This window comes from Lissotriton helveticus, chromosome 11 (genome assembly GCF_964261635.1).
Source record: "Lissotriton helveticus chromosome 11, aLisHel1.1, whole genome shotgun sequence".
NCBI classification, from domain to species: domain Eukaryota; kingdom Metazoa; phylum Chordata; class Amphibia; order Caudata; family Salamandridae; genus Lissotriton; species Lissotriton helveticus.
The window spans coordinates 1045881559-1045907687 of NC_136072.1; the positions used below are offsets into that span (position 1 = coordinate 1045881559).

At 45.5% G+C, this 26129-nt stretch overlaps 2 protein-coding genes across 3 annotated transcripts in view; one reads left to right on the forward strand and one right to left on the reverse strand.

The window, feature by feature from the left end:
* Nucleotides 1–26129, forward strand: part of P2RX4 (purinergic receptor P2X 4) — a 232358-nt gene that overhangs the window by 129871 nt on the left and 76358 nt on the right. For both annotated transcript variants that reach the window (XM_078667502.1, XM_078667503.1), the window contains exons 3-4: nucleotides 10808–10879; nucleotides 12282–12354. In XM_078667502.1, the coding sequence (XP_078523628.1) occupies nucleotides 10808–10879; nucleotides 12282–12354 (145 nt within the window). The remainder of the gene's footprint in view (nucleotides 1–10807; nucleotides 10880–12281; nucleotides 12355–26129) is intronic.
* Nucleotides 23005–24507, reverse strand: LOC144792064 (endogenous retrovirus group PABLB member 1 Env polyprotein-like). The gene has a single exon (XM_078666914.1). The coding sequence runs from the start codon at nucleotides 24505–24507 to the stop codon at nucleotides 23062–23064; it is 1446 nt and encodes a 481-aa protein (XP_078523040.1). The 3' UTR covers nucleotides 23005–23061.

Sequence of the window (26129 nt, forward strand, 5' to 3'; positions counted from 1 at the left end):
TCATCCTGGTTCCTGGTAACCTTGCAAAAAAATTTGACTTGCAAAAACATTTTTGGAAAGGCTACTACAGGTAAGGATATAACCTTTGCAGCAGCCACAGCCCCTCTGATCCAGCCTGAGGCGCTATACACCCCAGATGATGAATAGAACAGCCTCAAACACCAGTTAATAGTCCTTGAATAGCTACAGGCCTAGATTGTATGGAGGGATATCAGTCTTGTTGCTTATTTGTTGCCGAAAAATCTACCTCTGTTGACTTTTGTGAGGTGATGGGTCCTAAGGACAGAAGCATCACTACGAAACGCCTCACAGAGTCGAGCCGAAACGCCTCACAGAGTCGAGCCGAAACGCCTCACAGAGTCGAGCCGAAACGCCTCACAGAGTCGAGCCGAAACGCCTCACAGAGTCGAGCCGAAACGCCTCACAGAGGCGAGCCGAAACGCCTCACAGAGGCGAGCCGAAACGCCTCACAGAGGCGAGCCGAAACGCCTCACAGAGGCGAGCCGAAACATCTCACAGAGGCAAGCCATGAGATCCCACGAACACCAGATAGGGTGCAATTTTCAAGGATCCCGCTCTCTACCTTTTGGGAAACACCACTGCGGAGAAACTCACTCTAAACCAGGGGCACTGGAAGTAGCAGTGCAGCAGGTGGTGCAGCACCCCCCAAAAATAATCTTGTAGCAGTGTAAGGGAATGAGCTTTTAAGATTTTTTTTAATAGCACTGCATTTGGGAAACCGCTTCTTGTTATTTTAACATTGAGATCACTGTTTACTTTTCTTTTAAAGAACTACAAAAAGGGATATTTCTGGTGTGAACCAAGTGATTTGCTTGCTGAGGTACATGGAGCATGACGGAAAAGGATGTCAAATATTGTCTAACATACACTAAAAAGTAAATACTTCCAAATTAACTATACAAATATTTTAAAATGTATCAGCAGCAAGAAAAGTAGGAATGAGACCTGTTCAGGTTTTTTGTAATTCTTTGTTTCCATGGAAACCCGATTTCCATGTGCTGTCAATTGTGCTCCCTATTTGTTTAGCTGTAAAACTGAAAGTATGATACAAATTCAATGGCCATTTCAAAGGAAAAAGTGCTCTTAGTAAGTAGCATGGCACATCACACCATCTTTTTGTTATATATTTGGATCACCATGCTCCAAAATGCACAACTAAATGCTTACTTTTACCCAGTCAGACTCCTGCTCAATGGGCATGGCTCAGTTACTACACTTGTTCTTTGTGTGACGCTTGCATGGTTCACTATCGCTGCGCCTTCAGTGATGTAACGTTGATGGCAGCACCCCAACTCTGAAAACTGTTCCAGCCCCTCTGGTCTAGCTAATGCTACCATACACTCACTCAGGCCAGGGGAAATGCAAGCGAAGCACCTCCATGGGACTCCCTGGGCCAATTCACAAAGGTAAAGTTAAACCAAAAGCCTAACTTTACTCCTTTTCGGTATTCACAAAGTTAAAGTTAGGTCAATAGTTGAACTTAGACCAAAAGTGTAACTGTACTGCTTTTCGGTATTCACAAAGTTAAGTTACTACAAGTAAAGTTAGACTTTTGGTCTAAGTTTACCTTTGTGAATACCGAAAAGTAGTAATCTTCCACAAAAGTGTAAGTTTATCTTTGTGGATCGGGCCCCCTGTGCCTGGAATCTCACATCTAGATGTGCGTCTGACCACGCAGCCAAGGTGTTCTTTGAACCCTGCGCTATGCAAAAAACATTTACATAACAATAGTCCTTTTAACTTCCTCCATATATTGTTCTATACTAAGAGCTGCCCAAATGGCCGCGGTGCAGAAGAGACGACCACGCGCCTGTGACGATGGCCAAGAATCAGCAAGTTAGCAAAAAGACACCGCTTAATTTGAAACTGAAAGCCAGGAAAATTGAGCTCTTTTGGCTCAAACCTCTACACATCGTGATATTTTTATTGGAAGAGTTTGGGCGTTTTATTGCCAGAAAATAGATTTGGCTCCCAACGCTTCTGTGTATTGTTTGAGCACTGTGAAGGGTTTGTTAATCAGTAGCTTTCCTCCAGGATTTAGATCCGTGAGAACCCCTGGAGGAGAGACAGAGGAGTGCAGCCGGCTGTGCTCACAGGGGAGTTTGCCACTGACAGTCAGATGCTTCAGGTCACCAGTATTAATCCTTTACTCTTATTTATTTCATACACAACTTATCCTTGAGGGAGTGCAACGAGTAAAATAGTAGGACATTACAAGCTATCCTCTCGGTGTGCTCTCTGCCAGAAAAAGAAAAAAATAGGAACTTGAACCTGGCTGGATGGGAAACTTTCTGAGCGGATTTGGGAGGAGAATAATTGGCGACTCTCGAAACGCTGAATGAGAGCCAAGTAGGAAGTCACAGCATGTTTCTGGCATTTAAAGTAGGTCACAGTTGCATGAGGAAAGGAAGTATGCTGAGGCTTGGAGTCTACTTTTATTGCTGAGATATGTTAGGGATTTTCTGCGGCGAGTGTAAAACGGGGACACAGCTGACTGCCAGGGATAACTGAAATGTCCAATTATGTATAGCTTCTTTTTTTTTTTTTTTTGTCTTCCAAGTTTGAAAGATTGATTCAAAGAAAGTTCAAGTGGTTTGTCAAGGATCACGCAATGTGCTTGATTTATTCTGCTGAGATTCTAGCCCTTGGTTTCTGCATCAGTAATTTACCGGCAGGCCTATGTCCTCCTCCCTTTTAATATTATCTAGTGCGCGCCACCTAGCCACCCTTATCCTAGCCCTAGGTTGGTGCCGGTTTCGTGGACTCCGATTCATCACTTTCTAGAAGTCCTGCCTCTCATTTGAGTTGGCTCCTGTGAATCCTAAGAAATCTTTAAAAAATATATAAAAGATGTGGCACTCTTTCTTATTTTAGGCTTGGTGCTTGGCGCTTTTTTAAAACTCTTCTAGTCTGGATATTTTTGTCTAGTCTAGTCTGGATATTTGTATTGCGCAACATATCACATCCCAAGGGAGTCTCATGGCGCATGCGGGCAGTCCTGGAAGGAAAAGATGAGTCTGAATGGGATTTTAACTAAAGAGCCATGTTTTCAATTTTTTGCGAAAACTCATGAGTTCAGTAGTTGTGCGTATGTCTAGGGGGAGTTTGTTCCATAGGATGGCGCCATAAAGGAAAAGGCGCGTCCGCCATTTCTAGCAGTTAGAACTCTCAGAGGCGTGAGTTGTGACTTGGAACTTGATCTCAGTTGTTGACCAGGCTGGTACCATGTCAGTTTTTGATTCCAATATTTTGGTCCTGGGCCGTACATGTGTTTATGAACCAAACACATGGTTTTAAAAATGGCTCTTTTTTTTAACAGGGAGCCAGTGTAGGCTTTTTAGGCATGGCAAAGAGGGGGATCGTCTGGGTAAACCAAGAATCAGACGAGCAGCCGTATTTTGCACAACTTGCAATTTCCTAATATGGCACTCATTTATGGCAAGAAGAAGAGAGTTACCATAGTCTAGCCTATTTACTATAAGGCCCTGAACCAAGGTCCTGCGTGCTTCTGTTAGTAACCATTTGAAGACCTTACGTAGACTCCGCATGATTCCGAAGCAGGTGCCTACACTATGATTTACATGGTCCTTCATGGATAATGTGTTGTCCATGCGGAATCCTAAGTTACGGACTGATTCTTTTGGGACAGGGCACTCCCCCAATTCCGGGGGCCACCAGTCATGGGTCCAATATTCGCTTGCTCGCCCAAATGTCATAATTTCAGATTTGGTGCCATTCAGCTGGAGATGATTTAGACTCATCCAGTTATTTACCTCTGTCAGGCACATTTTAAAACACTTTTTGGTATCATTTACATCAGGGCCGAGGGTAACCAGTATTTGCGTGTCATCCGCATATGATAACACGTCCAATCCATATGCCCTAATCAATTTGGCCAGGGGGGCCATATAAACATTAAAAAGTGAGGGGCTGAGAATAGAACCTTGGGGCACACCTCTTGTGACAGGCCGAGTACTGGCCAGAGTCTCGCCTATTTGCAGTGTAGTTGTTCGATTTGACAAATAACTGATGAACCATTTTAAAACCTACCCTTTGACACCACAGTCTTCTGATCAAGATCTGGTGGGAGATGGTGTCAAAGGCAGCCGACAGATCTAAAAGCACCAGAATGCAAGATTGACGTCTGTCAAGAGCAAGTCTGATGTTGTCGGCAACCTCGATCAGGGCTGTTTCCGTGCTGTGGGCAGCACGGAAACCCGACTGTGAGGAGTCGAGTAGGTTATTTCTCTCAAGATAGCTTACCAGTTGTTCATTTACAAATGCCTCCAGTACTTTCCCTAGATAGGGCAGCAGGGAGATGGGGCGGTAATTTGAGAAAGTGTTTGCATCAGCACCGAGTTTTTTTAATATAGGTTTAACTCTTGCTGCCTTCCAAATTTTAGGAAATTCCGCTTCTGTCAGGGATGTGTTTAAGAGGCAGGAAAGAGGGTCTACTAACACTGGGGCAAGAATGGCAAATAGTTTTGAGGTTAGCTGATCACTAGGGGAGCCTGATTTGATTTTACGTCCCAATAGCATAGTTTTTTCGTTATCCAGCAGATCGAAAGTGGACCAGCTCGGGGATGAATCCTTTAAGTGTACAGCTTGATTCGCGTGTAGCTCCAGTTCCAGGTATTGGAGAGATGTATTCTCTGTTTCGAAGGATTTACATATTTTTATAATTTTGTCGTCTAGAAACGTAGAAAGGTCTTCTGTCCATTCATTTGTTTTTGACGTTTCTTGCGGACTTTAAAAGGAAGTGAATTCCTTTAGGATGTGGTGGAGCTCCTTAGACGAATTCTCGGCTTTGTTTATTCGTTCAGCTATGTGTGTTCTTTTTGCTGATTTTATTTCCCTCATATATTTAGTATGTAGGGTTTGATAGATTTTACGATTATTAGGGTCTTTTTGTTTACGCCAGGTTTTTTCGGCATTCCTTGTTAAAGTTTTGAGATGTTTTAGTTGGTCAGTAAACCAAGGCGAAATTTTCTCCCTACAGTACACCTTTCGAAAAGGGGCTATCTTGTCCAGTGTCTTGTGGACAGCGGACTCCAGATACATAGCTCCAAGATTGACATTTTCATTTACATTTTTTTGGTCTGTCGCAAAATTCTTAGAAAAGGCAGCTAAAGTTATTTTTTTCATATTTCTACATGATTTTTTATTTTTATTCCTTGCGATTTCTGGTCTGTAGCTATTTATGAAAAATTTCACAAGAAAATGGTCAGTCCATAATAATGGAGTAGGGGTGGTTAGTGAGACATCAGAGGAGATCAAGCGTATGGCCAGCTTGATGGGTAGGGCCAGTAATCTTTTGTGTCAAATTGAGGGTGTTCATAGCAGAGATTAATTTTTCTGTATCTGTGTTGGACGGGTCGTCGGCATGATAGTTAAAATCACCTAATAGTAAAAAATAGTCTGTCAGTGCGTGAGGGGCTATGGTTTCTAAGAGGATGTTGGCAAAATCTCCTTTATTCCCAGGTGGACGGTATAATAATGCCCCTTTCCATATTTCTTCTTTTCCTAGCATATTTGCTTTGAAAATTATGATTTCAGAATCATTTACCACAGGGCTTTCTATGATTTGAACATTCATATTCTCCTTGGCTGCTATGAGTACTCCACCACCTTTTCCCCCTGTTCTATCACGTCTAATCATGGAATACTGCTGGGAAAAGGCTGTATGAAGATCAGGGATGGCGTGCTCGTGTAGCCATGTTTCAGATATAAAACATAGATCTGGTTCTTCAGAGTTAAGGAGACTCTATATCTCAAGAGCATGTCTTGGGATGGATCTGGCGTTAAAATACATGGCTGTGTATTTTCCCAGTGGGGGGCTAGTGAGTTTGGTTTGGGCATTATCTAGCTTAATGCAGGCGCAAGGAGCCTTCCCAAGATCAGTTCGTAATTCTTCTGATACTTTAAAAGGGAGGCGATTTAAATCTAATAGATCTTTTCGTTCATACCTGATATGGGGTGGAGTAGTTGTAACCATTCTCAGAGATGGGGGCACAGTAGAAGGACCAGATTGAACAGAGGATGGTGGCAAGGCAGCTGGCGGCGTTCTGGTGCGGACGGGCGCAGACGGGCTTACCTTCGGCGCGCCGCCGGCGCGTCCGCGCCTCCCTCGATGTTAAATAGGGAGAGGAGGCCAGATCGACTAGTGCGCTACCTTTGCTTCCGTCTGGGTAAGCGGAAGTGAGTGTGCTGCCAAGATGACCCTCAGCAACAAACGGCATACGCCGCGGCGGACCGGGGTCGGGCAGGGTAACAGTTGAATCACTAGTAAGGTCAGTGACTATTGTGGGCAGTTCAGTTTTTAAAAAGAATCATACAATCAATTGTTACGGCGGAAAGTACAAACAATGATCAATGATATTTTAAAATGATTCTACAATCAGTTTATCTAAAAAATAGCCTCCAACAGTTTTAGATATACATTAGATGCTCGCTATTCCCAAAAGCGACTCACCCTCTTAGTCAGGGTGCCGCTGCGCGCGTCCGCGCCTCCCTCGATGTTAAATAGGGAGAGGAGGCCAGATCGACTAGTGCGCTACCTTTGCTTCCGTCAGGGTAAGCGGAAGTGAGTGTGCTGCCAAGATGACCCTCCGCAACAAACGGCATACGCCGCCGCGGACCGGGGTCGGGCAGGGTAACAGGTGAATCACTAGTAGGGTCAGTGACTATTGTGGGCAGTGCAGTTTTTAAAAAGAAATCATACAATCAATTGTTACGGTGGAAAGTACAAACAATGATCAATGATATTTTAAAATGATTCTACAATCAGTTGATATCTAAAAAATAGCCTCCGACAGTTTTAGATATACATTAGATGCTCGCTATTCCCAAAAGCGACTCACCCTCTTAGTCAGGGTGCTACCAAGGCTCTTCGGCCATGTGGGACAAAAGCTCCTCAAATGGTTAAAGAAATTGGATACCTAAAAGCAGGTAAGTCACGCAATTCGTCACGCAATTCCTTTACCACGCATATGCCTTTACCACGTATATGCCTTTACCACGTATGCCTTTAGAACGACGTTGTAAGAATATATCAGGTAAGTGAAATATATATATATATATATATATATATATATATATATATAACACCAAGAGTTGCCTCCAAAAGACGAAGCCGCTCACACCGTGCAAAAGCCATTTATTACAAGGATTTCCATCGGCCTGGCTCGGCACACAAGTAGAATGCCAGACGCGTTTCGGGCGGAGCACGCCCTTGGTCACTGGCGCATAGACACAAACAGCAAGAGCAGACCACCTGTGCACTAAATATCCCGCCCCAGTGGGCGTGTGCTTGGAAAGTATTCTGGTCTGTGAAGTCCGCTCGTAATAAAACCACAGTGGGCGCCATTTGGTCCTGTAAAATGTTAGTATTACCCCAGTGGGTATGTGCAACACAGTCAGGTTTAGGAAATTATAAATCCTCGAAATGGACACGCTGCTTCAATAGTGCCTCTTAGTCTTCCGCACTACCGACCCATATGATGTGCAGTGGGGCTCCGTCACGGCAGGGCATGCCGTTACATCTAAAACACCAAGAGTTGCCTCCAAAAGACGAAGCCGCTCACAACGTGCAAAAGCCATTTATTACAAGGATTTCCATCGGCCTGGCTCGGCACACAAGTAGAATGCCAGACGCATTATATATTGTGTGTATATACACATACATACATTCACACATATAGGTTTCACTTATCTGCAATAGACTTACAATTTTGTTGTAAAGGCATGCGTGGTAGGGGCATATGCTTGGTAAAGGTTTCGCGTGGTAAAGGCCATTTCCAACCGACAAGACCATCCCAGCCAATGCCCTGGATTATAAACTGGCCAACTCAAGAGGTCTTTAATACAAGAAGCAAAGGCATTGCCGGGCTCTGGGTCAATCTGTGCCGAAATGAAAAAATACAAGAAAGGAAGCCTTTTCAATCTGCACCGACAAGATCTGGCACTTCCTCCCAGCACTTTCTTCCTCTCAGCTATTTAAGTACTTTATAAGTCTCAACATTCATGCATACACAAGCACATTAGCTTGATTTAATAGTTGCCATAATCCTTTTCTTCAATTCTGGCAGATTTTATTGAAGTCCTCCCTTGATCTGAATTGTGCCTTAACTGGACTTTTTGCCATTTTTTCGGTTTTGTGTTGTGCATAATATTTACAACAGGTTATCATCTTGCTTTTTGTTTAAGGCTTTTCTAAGAGTGGTGAGGGAAGGCTACCATACCCGGTCTTGAGGCAAGACCGAGGATATCAAATTTGCTTATTTGGGCAAGGAAGTGTGAGAACGGAACGCACACACTTTTGCCTTAGACGAGGCGATAGGGTTGAAGCACATGGTCAACCATGCTGGCCTTGTGGGTCGAAAGGGTTTTATGTTCAAATATTGTATTGTATTTAGAAAGAAGAAATAGAGTTGCAAGTCAATAGCGATACATAAAAGTCAGACATTGGTGTACACGGGCACTATCTGGATTTTGGAGAAAAAGATAAGAGGTTATAATGTAAAAAAGATCGTTAATAAATACACAACAAGAGTATTAATTATAATCTCAAGTAGTATAACAGAATATGTATCACAGGGTGAATAATAAATGCTAGGGTAAGCCAAGCGGGTCACAAAACATCAGAACACCTGATATCTGCCTCAGTGTTAGTGTAATATTTCTACCTCCCCAGCACTGGGCTCTGACGCGAGGTAAAGGAAGGAAGAATAAGTAATCTTTGTTGTAGGGAGAGGAAGTTGTGAAAGGGGGGCTGGCCAACAGTGCTAGAAAAGGGCAGATTTTTTAATTTTTTTTTACAGATCTGGGATGCATCATTTGATGCAGTTTTAAGCGTCTCTCTCCTCGGTCTAGCCCAATGAGGAGGTGGAAATAAAGGCCCTGCTCTTCACACAAGCCATGAGCGAGCTGCAGTGTGTTTTTTAGGTCTTGCCTGCAGACTACTTTAACTGGATCTTGTCAAATATCGGTTGTCTGCAATGCAATGCCTAGAGTGAGCTCATGATTGGATGGCTTTCTTGTCTATTGAAGCTCAATGCTCCTGAGTCATTGGTTTTCCTCCTTATTTTGTGTTTGACCCGCCCCTACCTTCAGCATGTGTTCATCCAGGTACTGTTACCAGATCGATTTCCTTAGACTGCACTGGGTGTCCAGTGTCTGTCGTGTGGTGACCCTGAAAGAAGCCCTATGCATCCTCTGTCCTGCAGGCAGACCCCTGGCTTATGTAAATCTGCAGGCGGTCTATTGCTGTGGCTCTTGGATGATTCCTCTCCCTGATAATCTAATCTGCTGCTTGAGGTCTCCAGTCTTTCCTTATATAAAAGGGACAAAAAGTGATCCTTTCAGCCATTGTTTAATTAATTTAAATAAGTGCAGATGCCTGAAGCATCATTTCTTTCCTTCGGAGCCTAGAGCTGGTGCAGCAGAATGCCACATATGCCAAATATTAGGACTCTCCAGTTTTGATTCCACCTCTGAGTCCTGCCTCTTCCATTCACAACCCAGCACTTCCTCTCTCTTTATCCCACTCCTGCTTTCTCCCTTTGTCACCACTTCTGGTCTCTTCCTCTTTCTGTCTCCCTCTTCTATCTTGCCCTGGGTCAAAGTCTAATGAGGAAAAAACAAGTGGTGGGGCCCAAAAATAAGTGCCTGTGCCCACCACCAGCTCCACAAACTAAACTACGCACTACGTTGACCATGATCCAGTTGGTGAATAGCGCCTGCGTGTCACAGCCAATATTTAAATGTAAAGTGCATCAAATATGCAGATGGAACCTCACCTGGTGAAATACCTGGGTATTAAAAATGTACAGTTGTAAATTATACGTTTGCAAATATTAGTGAAGTACTAAAGTAATTGGTGCTTATATAAAAGAATGATGACCCTCAGAAATTAGAGATGGGCAGGTAAAGTGTGTTGGTAGGGACTGAGAGTGGAAAAGAAAAAAAATTGGCCGAGAGCGGGACAGCATCAGACAAGTAATTTGTCCATCAGCACTTTGGCTGTGAATATACTAGACCGGCGGCTCAGAGGTCCACTTGCATCAAACAGTCCTTCCTTCAATGAGTCTGTATTGTAATGTGGTGGGGCCCTAGGCCCCCATGCATATAGAATGAAGACATAGACACTAGAATATTGTTAGTGGAACTGGCCCAGGGCACATGCGCCCAGCCACTTTTATTGCCAGGGTCACATGTCCTGTGACACCTGTGTTGAATGGGTGTGGGGTGGGTTGTTAGCCATCCCTTGGGGAGTGGCTGGCACAGCAAACACTAGACCAGTGACCAGCAGGTCACTAAATATTAGACCTGCCTATGGCAGCCATTTTGTGCTTCTTCTGCCATATTTGTCAGGGATGTTTCAGGAATATTATTTTATGGAGGATGCAAAAGAATGTAAAACAGTTGGCAGGTATCAAAAGCTAAGATGCCATTTACTACTCCTAGCAGCAGTGCAAAGAGTCGCCCCAGACATTCTGTACTGAATTCAGGTGCAAATGGACACCAGAACTGACACTCCCTGTTACACAGCCATCACAGCCAAAATAGGGGTTGGGAGGTAACCGCAGGATCAAAGTTCTAACATATTCCTTCAAATTTTCTGTTACTAGAAATGATAAAACATTGTGCTGAAAGCATGTCAGATGAAGAGTGGGTCTGATTGTGGTGTTGCTATGTGTTTTCGTCGTGAAGAGCAGAAGTTCTGTATTAGGCAAGATATGTAAATATTTGATATGTGTTAACCACACCTCTTTGTGTCTACAAATAGGCGGAAAACACGTTTTTCGTCATTACGAACATAATCCTTACCCAGAACCAAACACAAGGTCGCTGTCCTGAGGTAAGTAAATGGCGTTAAACTGCAGCTTTTGGCTAGCTTTAATTTAATTTACATTGTGCAAATAACAGACAATCAGCCTGATCCGGCACATTATTTATAGGGCTTTCCACCAGTAACCTCAGAAGTGCTAGAACCATTTTCACAGTGGGTGGGGAGGCACGCAGGTTGCTGAAAACATGATTGTAAAGTACTAGCTGTAAAGTAATGGCAGTCCTTTTACTTCATTAAGAGCAGCACATAGTGCTTCACCCCTATTTTCAGATCTATTGGCAGTTTCCACCCCATGGACTGAAATCTTTGGTGACTGGTTGGCCATTAATCCTCTCTGGGAGGAGATGTTGTGTAGTATAGCCCACCTCCACTGGTGGAACCCAGCACATCTGCCTAGATTTAATCTCTCAATGTATTGCTTCCTTTTACCCTGTCCAACATTTCACTGCCTTTTGGCAAGGTTTGTGTAATGCAAATACCACATACCTACTTTGTGGAGTTTCAAACTTCCAACCATGTAGTATGAGATCTTGTTGCTATCCAATCATGCAACCTTGCTGGGGTTAGAACTTGAAATTGTTATTGCCATGTTGTCCTTTCCAACAAATCTTTCAGTGGAAGCACATTTGCACTCTATATGACCTTAATAACCTCACAAGAAGTGACACCACATTTGACATGGATGAAAAGCTATCATGTTTTTAAGTTCTGACCCTTTATTCCTGGTCTTGGCCATAGGGCCTACAGCTCTGAACTTAATGGAAGCTGCACTGTACTGGTAAAATAAACCATAGTATGTCTTTGTATTACTAGTTCTGAACATGGCCAGGTAGCAAGTGTAGATGACTGGTAATGGTAGCAAACTGTAACTGGCTTGCCTAGTCTGAACATAGCTGCATGTTGATACTGTATGAAACAGGACTACTATACAGGGCTGGTTTCTTCCATATTAATTAATTTGTGGGTGTTATTACCCGTAAGAACTTTGGGTCTTCAAATCAGTCCGTGCTGATCTGCGGTTAGGCCCTATATGTACACCCGGCCACCTTGATCTTAAGATATGACCAGTGATTGCGGCCCAGGTTCTGGCACAAAAGGAGCTAGTTTGGATGACATCAGCACTTCAGTGACACTGTAGCATTTGCTCCCTATGATGTCCCACAGAAGCCCATTATACATTTTGAGAATAAGAGCCAAAACGTGTAGTCTTAAAAAACCTCTTAAGCTGCTATTTGGATATCTGTTGATGGAAAATATATAGCCTCAAACACCAGTACACTGTGTTTGCGCATGTCCAATAAAAGTACGAGTTATAAAAAGTCAAAAGCTCAATTTTTTGTGAATTCCCGCAAGATAATCAAGCTCTTGCAACTACAACCTCTAACATTGTTACTATCATATGTTTTCACAGCTACCGGATAACAAGACCATGTGTAAATCACACAATGACTGCAAAAAAGATTTTGCGGGTACACACAGCAATGGTAAGTAGCCAAATCCCTACTGACTTCACCTTACTGAGAAATAGTGCCCTGTAGTCACAACATATTGAACGATGTTAAACACAGAAGGCATTCTTTGTAAATTGTTTCTTTTCCCAGCGAAAAATAGGATAGTCAAAATGTGGTTCTATGTTGAAGAAAATACTTTCTGTAAACAAAAAAGTAATACATTTCAAGCTGCAAAGAAATCTACCTTGATCAATATATTTACAGTTGACATGACAAGAAGCGTATCCTGGAATTGATTATGGTATCGTCAATTGCTTCTAGCTACAAGAAACTGAAAACAGTAGCAGCCATGCTTAAGTCTTCATCCTTGTTGGAGAATCCCCCCTACAGCACTGGATACTAGAGTGGACCATCATTCTCTTGGGGATCGAGGCTATCCCGTTAAACACCCAAAACCTTATTTGCTCCACTGTAATTCCCTTTTGCCTTCAGCTATATTTAGGAATGGGTGGCGGTACTGAATATCCATTCGGGAAAATCTTTGTAACATATTATTGTTGCCACAATATCAACAAGTACTATGCATTAAAAAAAAATATATATGTTTATTGGTTTCAATTAGCATGATGACAAACAAATAAATGCAATTTGAATAGCCATATCGATAAATGACCAAACCCCCTACCCACCCCCAACAGTACAGGTGACAGTGCATCGTGCATTTGAAGTATACTGGACATCAGTGACAAGCATGAGTGAAGGATCAGCGACCCATTCGAGGTGAGGACACACATAATAAAAACAACTTTCCACCAAACAATAAGGGTTCATATCAAACAGCTCATGTCAAATCTGGATGAGTGAGCAAATATGCAGTAAGAGGTGCCCTGAAATCCCTAGGGCGTGAGGCTTCAGGCAATTCCTCAGCATATATCTTCAATTGTTCCCTGCAATAAAGTAAGTCTCTGACCCATTTTTTTCACAGTTGGAGTGGTTTTGCGAAAGGCCAGGGAATTCCCACTGTCTCCGGAAATCTTCCAAGCCATCAGAGTGAGGGACCCTTCTTCTATCAGGGGATGTATTTCTCCTTGAGGGCCCGAGAGTAGGTTCTTGAATTGAGGGATTAATAGGGGAAAGTCTATTGACATTTCTAAAATTACAGGGAACCATGCCGGAGAGCTCCAAAGTGGGGTGACCACTACTACTGTCTCTCTGAATCTCCGGGTATGTAATAGGAATCTGGGTAGCATGACAAATGGCGGGAAGGCATATGATGTCAGACCTCTCCAATTCTGTAGGAAGGCATCCACGCCAGCAGCTTGAGGGTTCGGCTTCCAACTGAAAAAATGAGTCAGTTGGGTATTCAGCCTGTCTGCAAACAGATCCATGTCGAATGGACCCCATAGGTGATTGATGTAGAGGAATATTTCTCTGTCTAACTTCCAGTTGCTGGAATCTCTGAAATTGCTGGAGAACCAGTCGGCTACTCCATTGCTGAGACCAGGTATGTGTTGTGCTACAATTAAAATCCCTCTGTTTAAATAGTACCCCCAAAATTCATTTGCGAAGTCCGCTAAGTCTTTCGAGTGTGGGCCCCCCATCTTGGACACATATTGGACCGCTGAGATGTTGTCCATGCGAAGCATCACACAACATTTCATCCTTTCTTGAGTGAAACTCCGGACTGCGAAGGAGCCCGCTAGGAGTTCCAAGCAGTTGATGTGCATGTTCTTCTCCTCTTTTTACCAACGTCCCCCTGTTGAAGCCTGTCCGCACCTTGCGCCCCATCCCTCTAAGCTCGCGTCTGAGTCTATCACTAGATCGGGTTCCTCCCCGAAGATCGCTCTCCCGTTCCAAGCTTGAGCGTTCTTGAGCCACCATTCCAATTATTCCCTTGATTCCTGATCTAAGGATAAGATTTGGGAGTATGAATGATTTATATGTAGACATCTCCTTTTCAGTCTCTGAAGGGCGCGATAGTAGAGGGGACCGGGGAATATGGCTTGGATGGTGGAAGATAAGAGACCTAGGATTTTCGCCAATTCTTTCAGAGAGATGCTCTTTGCTAATAAGATTTTCTTTATTTCCTTTCTTAGCTTTTTTAATTTGTCTCTGGGAAGACAAAGTTCCGTGTGAACGGTGTCTACCACGAAACCTAAGAATTGAGTGTCTTGTGCTGGGGTGAAGCAAGACTTTTTTAGATTTATCACAAATCCCAATTTTTCCAGAATTTCTATTGCCCATTGAGTATGAAGGGATACAATTTCTTTTGATTGGCCCATCAGGAGGATGTTGTCTAGGTAGTTAATTAGTCTCACCCCTCTTGCCCTTAGCCATGCTGCTATCAGTCTGAGTACTTTTGTGAAGCACCAGGGTGCTGAAGAGAGACCGAAGGGGAGACTTGAGAATTCCCATGTCTTGCCTTGCCATGTAAAACGGAGGTATTTTTGATGAGGGGGCCAAATGGGGATAGTAAGATAGGCATCTTTGAGGTCTAGTCTTGTTAGCCAATCCCCTTTTCTTAGGATGTCCCTTAGGAGATAAATGCCCTCCATTTTGAAGTGGCGGTAAACTACCCATTCGTTCAAATCTTTTAAATTTATGATAGGTCTCATCTCTTTGTTCTTTTTCTCTACCAGAAATATGTTGCTGATAAATCCACCCTTGAGGTGACTTGCTTCTTTGATGACACCCTTGGCCAGTAAGTCTTGTACCTCTTTTGTTACAAGATCTGAATGTTCTCGTGAAAATGGGATTTTGTTTTGAAAGGGAGTGTCCACGAATTCTATATGATACCCTTTGACCGTTTGTAGGACCCAGGGGTCTTGTGTCACAATGTCCCAGTTTCCAGAGAATTGGGCCAGTCTGCCTCCCACCTTTATGGGGAAAAGTAAAGGGTCTTTGGGGTGACATACCTGTTGAGAATCCTCTTTGTCTTCTATCACCTCGGTTGTTCCTGAAGCGACCTCCTCTCTGTCTTTGGGGATAGAAGTTGGAGTAGCCATAGGGATGGAAGGATCTATTCCCTCGTGAATTGTAGGGTCTGGAGGAAGCCATACCTCGGCCAGGGAACCAACCCCTTGTTCGCCCGGCCCTTCCAAAAACACGGTCGTTGAAAACTTGCTTGATTTCCTTTTGTGATTTTTGAATGGAACTGAAAATTCCAACAAATTTGGCCATTTCCTTGATGAAGTTATCCCCAAAAAGTTGCCCTTGAGAAGAAGCTCCTCCTTCCTTATTTGCAAGCTCAATTATTTTCGGGTCCAATTTTAAAAGGATGCTTTTTCTTCTTTCATTGGATAGGGCCGTGTTTGCGTTTCCAAGGAGGCAGGCAGCTCTCTGAGTCCATTCCCTCAGCTCTTTGGGGTCGACTTTGGTGTCGCTTAAATAGGCTGACTCAGCCATCTCAAAGATTTTGGTAAGCGGTCCGACAATGTCAAGCAGCCTGTCTTGACCGGACTTAAGGCCCCTGTCTAGGCCTCTTCTAGGGTCTTTTCCGCTTTTATTAATAAAAGACACCACCTTTGGGTCTAGTTCGGGGGTCTTAACAATCATATCTGGGAGAGATGGGCGGGGGCATTCGGATCGTAGTTGAGTTCTACCCTCTTTCGGTATCTCCCTCCTGAGCCAAAAGGTAATATATTTGGCAACATGTTGTGAGGGAGCCCATTCGGAAGAGAGGGGATGTTTAATCAATAGGGGGTCGAACATGTTATCCCTAAATGGGTTCAGGATTTTAGACTCAGAGGCCGAAGATGCCTCATCAGATGTCCCTTTTTGACCGGTGGGTGTATCTTCATAATCAGAATTGAATTCTGAAGAGCAAGACAAATCAAGTTCTGGTTGATAGGACTGATCCTCATCAGAATCACTGTCACTGTCTATAGGGACAACTGGGCTGTCATGCGCATCCATAGTGTTAATCGGGCCGTCATATCCATCCACAGTGTCGAGTACACTGAGTCTATCACCGGCGTCATCCGGTACATTTTCAATTACCCCTTTTGATTTTTTTGATTTTTTTAAAAAAAAACATTTTATTGGCTTTTACATGTTACACACAACAATCGATATTTCGGTTGAAATATAGGATACATTCATATATTCTTTACTATGCATAGTTCTGTTTCACACATGAGGCATACTGCCATTGTCCTCAGAGCATAGCTAGCGATATTTCAACATATCGGTCCATGGGTGTGTCCGAAAAACATACTTCAAAGGGGAGGGACGTCTTCACGTCATGTACATTCACTCTTTCCCCATTGTTCCAGATAATAGCTATATGGGGCCCACATCCCCCCCTTCGGTAAACTCCCCCCCGAGTCAGTGTATGTTTAGCACTTCAGTGCATCCCCCTCACGGGCTACTTTCAAGATCAGACAGTTAATGTGGTGGGTCGCACAGCTGGCCCCTGTATTCGTTCCATTTCCCCCATATCCTAGTCCATTTTTTGGGGCATCCTCGATGAACATATACCGCCTTTTCAGCCAACATCGCTATGTCCATATCTTTCCCCCATTGCGTACATGTGGGTGTCACACCCGAGCCCCAGTTCCTGGCAATGTTCCTTTTACCAAGGGCTAGACCCAAAGTTGCCCATGTTTGCATTCCTCGATTCATGTCAGTGGGCGACCAAATATTTAATAAACAACATCTAGGTTCTCTTAATAGTTCAACTCCACTGGCTTCCGATATTTCGGAGAGTATTCGGCCCCAGTATGATTGGATCCTGGGACAGTCCCACATAATGTGAAAGAATGTGCCCGGGAGACCGCATCCGCGCAGGCAGATAGGTTCCGGGATGCGGCCCAGCCAGTGTAGGAGTGTGCGGGAATAGTATATTCTGTGTAATATTTTCAATTGCACTAACTTGAGTCGTGATGGGATGGAGGCCTCCCTGGCGGATGCTAGAGCGTATAGCCATTCCTCATCCCCTATGTCCCCTAGTTCTATTTCCCATTTGCTCCGAAGGACAGCCGTGGGGTCGGGCATGTTATTGATAAGTTTGCGATATGTGAGGGAGATCGCCTTTTTGTCCAAGCATTCAGTAAGGAGTCTGTCCTCCAGGGGGGAGGATTCAGTCAGTTGTGTGCCTGTCGGGATTGTCGCTTGTAGTGCATGTTTGATTTGTGCATAGCGATAGCGTTCGGTGTCTGTCATTCCATATTTTTCTTGAAGGGCTGGGAATGTGATTATTTCACCTCTTTTCCATAAGTCCCCGATTTTGGATATACCAATTAGGTCCCATTGCCGAAAGCCCTTTGTGTTTGCCAGGGTACCCAGACGCCGCGTGTCCCAAAGTGGCGTGGCGAGCGTGAGCACTCCCTCACATCCCAAGGCTCTCTGCGCTATGTGCCAGATTTTGATCGTGTGGGCTGTTGGGCCTGTAAAGGTGTGGCGTCGTTTGTTCGTGTATAGTGCTCGCATGAGTTGGTCAGGCGGCAGCACAGTTCGGTCAAGTCGGAAGGCTGGATCCAGTTGCGGGGCGTGTAACCATTGGTTAACCACTATTAATTGTGCTGCCCAGTAATACAATGTAACACTAGGTAGGGCAATCCCGCCGTCATACCAGGACCGGATTAATTTAGAGTGCGCTATACGGGCCGGCTTCCCGTCCCATAGGAGTGCCGAGATTTCTGTGTCTATGGACTTGAAATAGGTGAGAGGGACTGGGAAAGGTGTATTTTGCAATGCATAAAGAAATCTAGGGAGTGAAAGCATCTTAAATAATGCGGGCCTCCCCAGCAAAGTAAGCGGTAAAGAGCGCCAGTGTGTGACATCTGATTTTAGTCTCAGCAGGGGTTTTATCAAGTTTTCTTCCATGAATAAGGACTCCTGTGGCGTGACATAGATTCCCAGGTATTTGAATCCCCTGGTGACCGTCTGTAAGGTGCAGTCAGGGGGCAGCTTTGGTGTGTGACCTCTTAAGACATAAAGAAGCGATTTGGTCCAATTAATGGTGTAGCCTGACACCTCAACGTAGGCCCTGAGTAGGTCCATCAAGGCCGCCAGGGACTGGGTGGGGGGGACATCAAGTAGATCAATACATCGTCCGCGTAGAGGGAGATGCGATCTTCCCATCCGGTCCCCCATGTGATTCCTCTAATTACGGTGTCTACTCTCACCTGCACCGCCAGGGGCTCTAGAATAAGAGCGAAGAGAAGCGGGGATAGAGGGCATCCCTGCCTCGTTCCTCGTCCCAGTGTGAATGTGCGGGAAGTGTTGCCATTGGCTACCACCTGCGCCGTCGGCACAGTGTAGAGAAGTTTGACCCAACTTTTCTGAGGACTGCGAATAGGAATGGCCACTCGACCAGGTCGAAGGCCAATGTGGCGTCAGAGAGGATGGCCGCGTCTTCCCGCAGCATGGGAACACGATGTAGGACTCCATTAATGCGTCGCAGATTAAGTGAGGTATTCCTACCAGGCATAAAGCCCGATTGGTCCGGGTGTATTAGGTCTGTGAGGTGGGGCTGCAGTCTCAGCGCCAGAATTTTTGCCAGAACTTTAGCATCCACATTCATAAGGGAGATCGGCCTATAAGAGGATGCCTGGTCAGGTGATTTACCGGGTTTGTGTACCACGACTACTGTGGCCAGTCGTTGGTCAGCTGCGAGCTCACCTCTCGACAGGCAGTCATTATACATCGGGAGCATGTAGGGAATTAATTGTCGTGCTAGTGTTTTGTAGAGTTCAACTGGTAGGCCGTTAGGCCCCATCGCTTTCCCAGTGTGTAGCGCTGCCATTGCTTTCCCCAATTCTTCCCCTGTAAAGTCTTCCTCAAGTGTCTGTGCATCCTCTTGCAGTAGTGTGGGCAGGGGTATGTCCCGCAGGTATCGTGAGCAGTCTTCCTCCGTCTCCCCACCCCGTGCAGTGTATACGGTCTCATAATATGTGGCCAGTTCTTCTACAATTTCTGGGGGGGCGGTCGTGTGTGTGCCATCTGAGCGTTCTAATGTGGCAATCCACCTATTGGCTCTTTCCTTACGTTCAATCCACGCCAGCATCCTCCCAGTCTTGTCACCCAACTCATAGATCCTATGCAGTGTGTCAGTCAGTTTTGTCTTGGTTATATGTTCTACGTATGCCTTGTATTCCTGTGACGCCAATGTTAATGTGTGCGCTGTGTCTTCCGAGTTAACTGAGGCATGGGCCAGTTCTGCGGCCTGGACTGCTGTTTCTAGTGCTTCCACAGTCGCCCGCTGTTCTTTTTTGTGCCTGGTAATGGTGGAGATAGCCTGCCCTCTGAGTACTACCTTGAATGCCTCCCATAGAACCGAGGGCGAATCTACAGAGTCTGGGTTTTCCTCAAAGTAGTGCGTTGTCGAGGTTTTAAGTGCTTTCAAAATGGCTTTATTTTTAAGATAACCGGGGTAAATCGGGAATATTCTTTGTCGTCTAGTGGGGTGTATCGTGTAGGTGAGGTGCATTGGGGAGTGGTCTGATATCCCTCTGGGGAGGAGCGACAGGGCCGTGATCTTTTCTGGGGGGATCGCCAGGGTTGGCATATAGTCTATTCTAGAGAGACTGTTGTGGGCCCCTGAGTGAAACGTGTAGTGACGGTCATGGGGATGTTTAAGTCTCCACATATCCACCAACCCCATGGCCTCTAGGAAGTCGTTAAACAGTTGGTTAGATCTAGTGGATCCACGAGGGGGTTGCAGATCAATCGCTGCATTTGATACTGCATTGAAGTCTCCTCCAATGATCAGTTCGCCCTCTGGGAGGTCAAGCAGGAATTTACCCAGGTCTTGGAACGCCCCTTGGTGTAGCGTGGGGGGAATGTATACTGAGAGTATATTATATGGCCCTCCCTCCCATTGACAATGTATCGCCGCAAATCGCCCTTGGTCATCCGCCCATGTGCGTTGAATGAGGAGTGGGGCGCTCTTTTGGGCCAGAATTCCAACCCCACGGGAACCCGCCGAGAATTCTGCGTGTGCGACCATCTTGAAACCCCAGCGATTAAGGGCCTTAGAGGTAGTCCCTACCAAATGTGTCTCCTGTAACAGAGCTAATGTGGGAGCCTTTCTCTTAAGATATTGGAGGACCAGGCCTCTTTTAATTTTATGGCCCAGGCCATTGACATTCCACGATAATACTGTGAGCGTGGGGGCAACTAGTGATTGCGATTGGGAGCCCGATGTAGGGATCTCATGATCAGCCATGATCATCGGTAAGCAAGTGCCTCAGTATCATCGGATTCAGGATGCGGTCCGAGGTGTGCTGGAGTGTAGAACGTACTCCTGTGTGTCTAGCAGTGTGCCAGTGAGGTGGGTGTCATGTTGAAGGGATCTTGACCGGAAGCACCCGGTTGGGCGCTCCAGCCAGACCATCGAACCTAAGTGCATGCAAAGGAAATGGTGTCTGTGTTGCGTGTGTCTGCAAGTAGCCAAACGGTTTGAAAGAAACTATTGAAACAAAAACCCAACAAGGTTAAAATGTAAAGAATCCCTACCCCCCTCCCTGCCTCCCTGCCCGGCGGACAATGAACCTTCCACCTCCCCAACTGAGCAGAGTGCTTACTGTCCCAACACATTGAATTTGTTTGTGGGGGTGAGACTTCTGTGTCTGTTGTCGGTCCCCCCTCTCTGTAGAAACTCGTGCAGTGCTAGTCATAGCCGGTTAGTCCTACCTGCATGGGTCTTGCCCTGTCGAATCATAGTCTCACCATACTTGGCCCTCCGTAAGTGGACACCGCCTCATCCGCTCCCCGCATGTCCAGCAACCTTCAACATGTTGCTAAGGGGGTAGACGTCTGGTTCGGGAATCAAGGGTCGAAAGATTGTGGTGACCATGACGGAGTATGTAATGGGACGATCCATGCTCATTCCGCGTCGTTGTTAGGTTGAGGGCTCCTCTCTCCGGGGTTGCGTTGCGGATTCCGGTTCTTCGGATTTTTCGCCGGTCTCCATCCATCCAACCATTCCTGAGTCGCTTGTGGCGTGTCGAAGAACCACGATTTTCCTTCGGATTCCACACGCAGCTTCGCTGGGAAAATCATCAAGTATTTTAGTTCTCGAGCACGCATTTCTTTCTTTACCTCCTTGAAGCTCCGGCGTTGTTGAGCCACTGCCGCTGTGTAGTCTGGGTAGAAGTGGATCTCAGAGTTGTCAATGTGGATAGGAGGTCGAGTGCGCGCTGCCTGTAAAATGGTGTCCCGGTCCCTGAAGTTAAAAATTCGTGCCAGGATAGGCCGAGGTGGAGCCCCGGGCTTTGGCTGACCTCCAGGGACTGGATGGGCACGTTCCACCGAGAAGTACTTCGAGAGTCCTTTGGGTTCGAGCTGTTTGGTTACAAGGTCCTCAACGTAGAGGTCCAGGGCCGGGCCGCGTTCTGATTCTGGAACGCCAATCAGGCGCACATTATTGTGCCTCGAGCGGCCTTCCTGGTCGTCCAGTTTCGCTTTGAGCATGAGATTGTCGTCTTCCAGCCGTTGGACTTTGCGTTTTAAAGCCGACGTGTCTACCACAAGGTCTGTAGTAGTCTTCTCGACCGTCACCAGGCGGTCGGACATTTTTGCGAAGTCAGCGCGAATCAGGGCGATGTCCGTTGAGATGGTGCCCATTGATGATTGCATTGTCTTTAGGGTCGCCATGACGTCGTGGAGAGTTATCTTGTCGGTGTTGTTCACCTCTGCCCCAGAGTGGGGTGGTGTCCGCGCGGAGTCTCCCCTCGCAGCGTCCGGCGGGTCCTTATTATAAGCGAACTTGTCCAGTTTTGAGGTCTGCTGACCCCTCGTTCCCCTGCCACTCATCGCCGCCGACGTCGTTTGTGGTGCGCAAGTTGTTGCCTGGGGTGTACAGCGAAGTGAGGTACTGGGTTTTTCAGAACCGGTACTGAACCGGTAACCCAGCGGTGCCAGGGACAACACCCAAAGACCTCGAGTACTTTCCTGATTCAGACACAGAAACTCAGAGTCTTCTAGGTGAAGTCAAAGATCGAATTTATTGGCTGCAACCTAGTAACAGGCGTCCTAGAAGTACAACAACACGGTGTGTATATTCTCAGGAGACTGCTCAATCTTACTAAGTCAGGCTTCTCTTTTTATACAAAATATTAAGCTCCAGGCAAACATTCTTATATTTACAGTAGACTATTCACATATTTTCACTACAAAGAAAAAGCAGAGTCATGATGACAAGCCCACATTTCAGTTCGTCCAGCCCACAACAAATTACCCGGCAAGGCCCAACATTTTCATCAGATATCGGTGGACCCCCAATAAAAACGGGCACCTCCTCCTCGTAAAGCAAGACATATGTAAAGAAACAGGGACAGGTGTGAGCAAGATTAGGCAGGGTGTGTGTGCGATGAAAAGGGTTTATGGCATGTTGTACCTTGATGCTATCTCGTTCGGCCACTGGGAGAGGAACTGACCGAACAGGTTTGGCCTGGGGCAATGGTTCCAGCTTGCCCAGGTCACAGAGAAGTCAATTAAGGTGTACGTGTCCTTTGAAATTGAATTTGGCTGTAGTTATAAGCCTATGTGAGGGCAACTCACAAAATGGCTGCCGTACAGAAAATGGAAGCCAAGGGTTCAGGACGAAAATGACGATTTCGAGGTGAAATCGTCACTCGAATATGACGAAAATGCTTGTACATAGTGTACTAGCCATTCTCTGTCCTTTGATATAAAAATCGTCATGCTACGACGAAGTTTATTACACGAGTCCAGAATTTTCAGAACCACAAACCCTCCTTTTGCCCTTACATAGGCAATTAACCTATCCTCATGCTAATCTGAGTCCAGGTCTATATTCCTAAAGTCATTGAGATGTTGCTGCAATACCATCCTAGTACTTAGCTGGTCTCTTGATACAGGTTTCCTTATACAAGATGTATCGCAGAGGCCACATATTGCAGGAGCACACTGCACGCACAGACTGAACAGGAAAAGAATGGCTAAGACCATCCCAATGACCATCAGAATTTTCCATCCCCAGGCGGATATCAGTTCCCAGAACCATCCCATTAACGACCAATCTCCTTTATCCACATGAATAGATTCGGAAATCTTATGTAGTTTGGAGATGGCCTGGTACACTGTTGGAGCGTTATCTGGAATGAAAACACAGCAACTCGATTGGATCAATTTACATACCCCACCTTGGTCTGCAAGTATGACGTCTAACACGACCCTGTTCTGAAGGGTCATAAGACGGTCCGACTGGAGCTCAGCAGTCAAGTTACTAAGGGCACCGGCAGTTTCAACTACTGTGGACTCAACCACCCTTGTCAATTGCCTTATGTTCCTGCTATTAACCATTGGTCCCCAGAACGGCAGAAAACCCTTTGCGAAGTCCCCAAATTCTTGTCCTGCAGTGTCTTCTTTACTCAAGACACCTCTAACTATCCTTGTCTTGTGGTAAACTGCCGCTGCTGTGTAGGTGGGAGGCAACAGGAACGAAACAAAACATGAGCCCGAAAAGTCAGGGGGCAACCATGTATAGGCTCTATCATGGCAGATGAAATAGGTACCCTTAGCTGCTAAAAACGAAGGGGAAGTCTGAGATGCAAAAACATACGTTTCAGTACAGATACTCTTCCCTAACTGAGCTCTGGGATTCTTGCCAGTACCTTGCAGACACAGATGACCCTGATGGGGTACAATCCAAATTGGGGAAGATCTCTTAGCTTGCTGTTTCTCACTCAGAGTAGCTCCATATCCGGTCACGTTCCATCCTATGTATACTAGTGTCTCATCTCTCGGGATAGTCTCATAGGAAATATCTTCCTTAATCATATCTACTATACCCTTAACTAGAGCACTATTCTTAGGATTGTCTGTTACAGAACGTAGGGGATAGACTTCATGTGCATAGATGAACATTGTTCTGTATGCCCACACAGAACCATTGTGGCTGAATGGCAGGACCAGATAGGGGATACCTTTATCCGTTGTGTGAGGCATAAGACCACACACCCAACAGTTAGTCGTGTTCATTACAAGTTGGTGTTGGTGCAAGAGCTGAACAAAGGAGTTATTAATAAACTCTAATCTCCTAGCTGATTCGTGTTCAGGAAGGGGTTGAAAAGAATGTGAGGAAACAGTAGGAGGAGGTACGGGCGATGTAGTGGGTGCAAATGTCACTTGATAAGAGAATAAAACGTATCCAATAAAAAACGTCATTACACTGAATAGAACAAAAATGCATACTATCAGAAAACGTTTTTTGGTCATCATTTCACATATTCTAGCTTTAAAGTTCACAGTTTTGGCAGATCTCGAAAAACTCCATCCTCTCTAAAATGCTGCTCGCGATGGTAGGTTGTTTCTGCTAAGGAATGCTTCTGTCAGTCTAGGGCAACTCCCTTAGACCAACCAGAACTGTCGACCTAACGTCGTCAGCTGCACCCCAAAGACTTTGGGCAATCGCGACCCTACCAGCGGAACCCGGATGGCGGTTCGAAAAGCAAAAATAAGCAAGTTTCTCAGATGGGAGAGCTGCACTTTCAAAAATAGTTCTTAGAAAAGATAATTTGTTTTATTTGTCCATAGTTCTCGGCCTCAGATTGTATCTTTGCTTTCCAGGTATTGTCTGGTCACAGAACAGGAGTTCAGGTTCTGTAGTGTCCAATCGAACTGACGGTGATACAGTTGGTTGCAAAATATTGTCACTCTCTTTTTCAGTAAGTGTTCCTTTTATACGTGCATCACTGAAAGGCAGAAAACGAGGCACAGTTTCAGTCTGTGTCAGCGACACCCTCCTGGACCCACTGGTCGTACGGCAGAGGTAAAGGCACCCTCTTACAATGTACACCGTGGATCCAGTGCTTCTTTCCTTCCACTCGAACAGCTGATCTCGTTGAAAGAAGGACGAGGTGTGGGCCGGTCCACCTGGGCTGGTCGTTCTTTGTCCGCTGGAAGTTTTTTACTAGAATCCAGGAACGATCTGATGTCCTGGAGCTTCACAGACCTGAGGCAGTGTATCATGCACCTGTTGGTGTAAAAACGCAATTTAGCCGTCAATTCGTACAAATAATCAAGCAAAACAGGGTGTTCAATTTCACTGAATTTGGTGGGCCTTGGCACTCCCCATATGTTGGCCGGGCGGCCGAATACGATCTCATAGGGACTAAGTCCCACTCGCGAATGCACAGTCATTCTGGTGGATAGGAGTGCTAAGGGCAGAGCGTCAGGCCATTTAAGACCAGTGCTCGCTTGAATCTTGGCCAGTTTACGTTTTAACGTGCCATTATAGCATTCTACTAGTCCAGCTGATTGGGGGTGATTTGCAGCGTGGAACTTCTGTTGAATGCCTAGCCCTTCACATACTTTCTTCATCACTCGACCCACAAATTCACTCCCATTGTCACTCCAGACCATTCTCGGCATTCCAAATCTGGGGAAGAACTCTTTCACAAGGGCTTTCGCTGTGGACAAGGCAGTATTGTCCTTTAGGGGATATGCTTCTACCCATCTTGAGAAGGCACAAACAACAACGAGTATGTATTTTAAGTTGTTGCACCTCTCCATGTGGATGAAATCTAGCTGCAAAACCTCGAACGGATACGTAGGAGGCGCAAAATGACCAGCTGGAGTTGGGGTTCCCCTAACAGGATTGTACTTCAGACACCATGCAATTCTTGACCATATTCTCTGCACACTTAGGAATTCCTGCATTTTGCCATACTGGAGCCAACAACTTGCAAATCCCTTTCACGCTGATATGAGCCATTCCATGGGCCATTGTAACCACTGCAAGCACGTACGCATCGGGTAGCAACCATCTCTGATGCTCTGACAATTCAACCCAACAACCATTTGCATCCATTCTACCCGTACTTTCTCTCCACATGTTC

Excerpts from the sequence above, each read along its gene's own strand:
- LOC144792064 (XM_078666914.1), bottom strand. The coding sequence starts at position 24,507 with ATGACCAAAAAACGTTTTCTGATAGTATGCATTTTTGTTCTATTCAGT.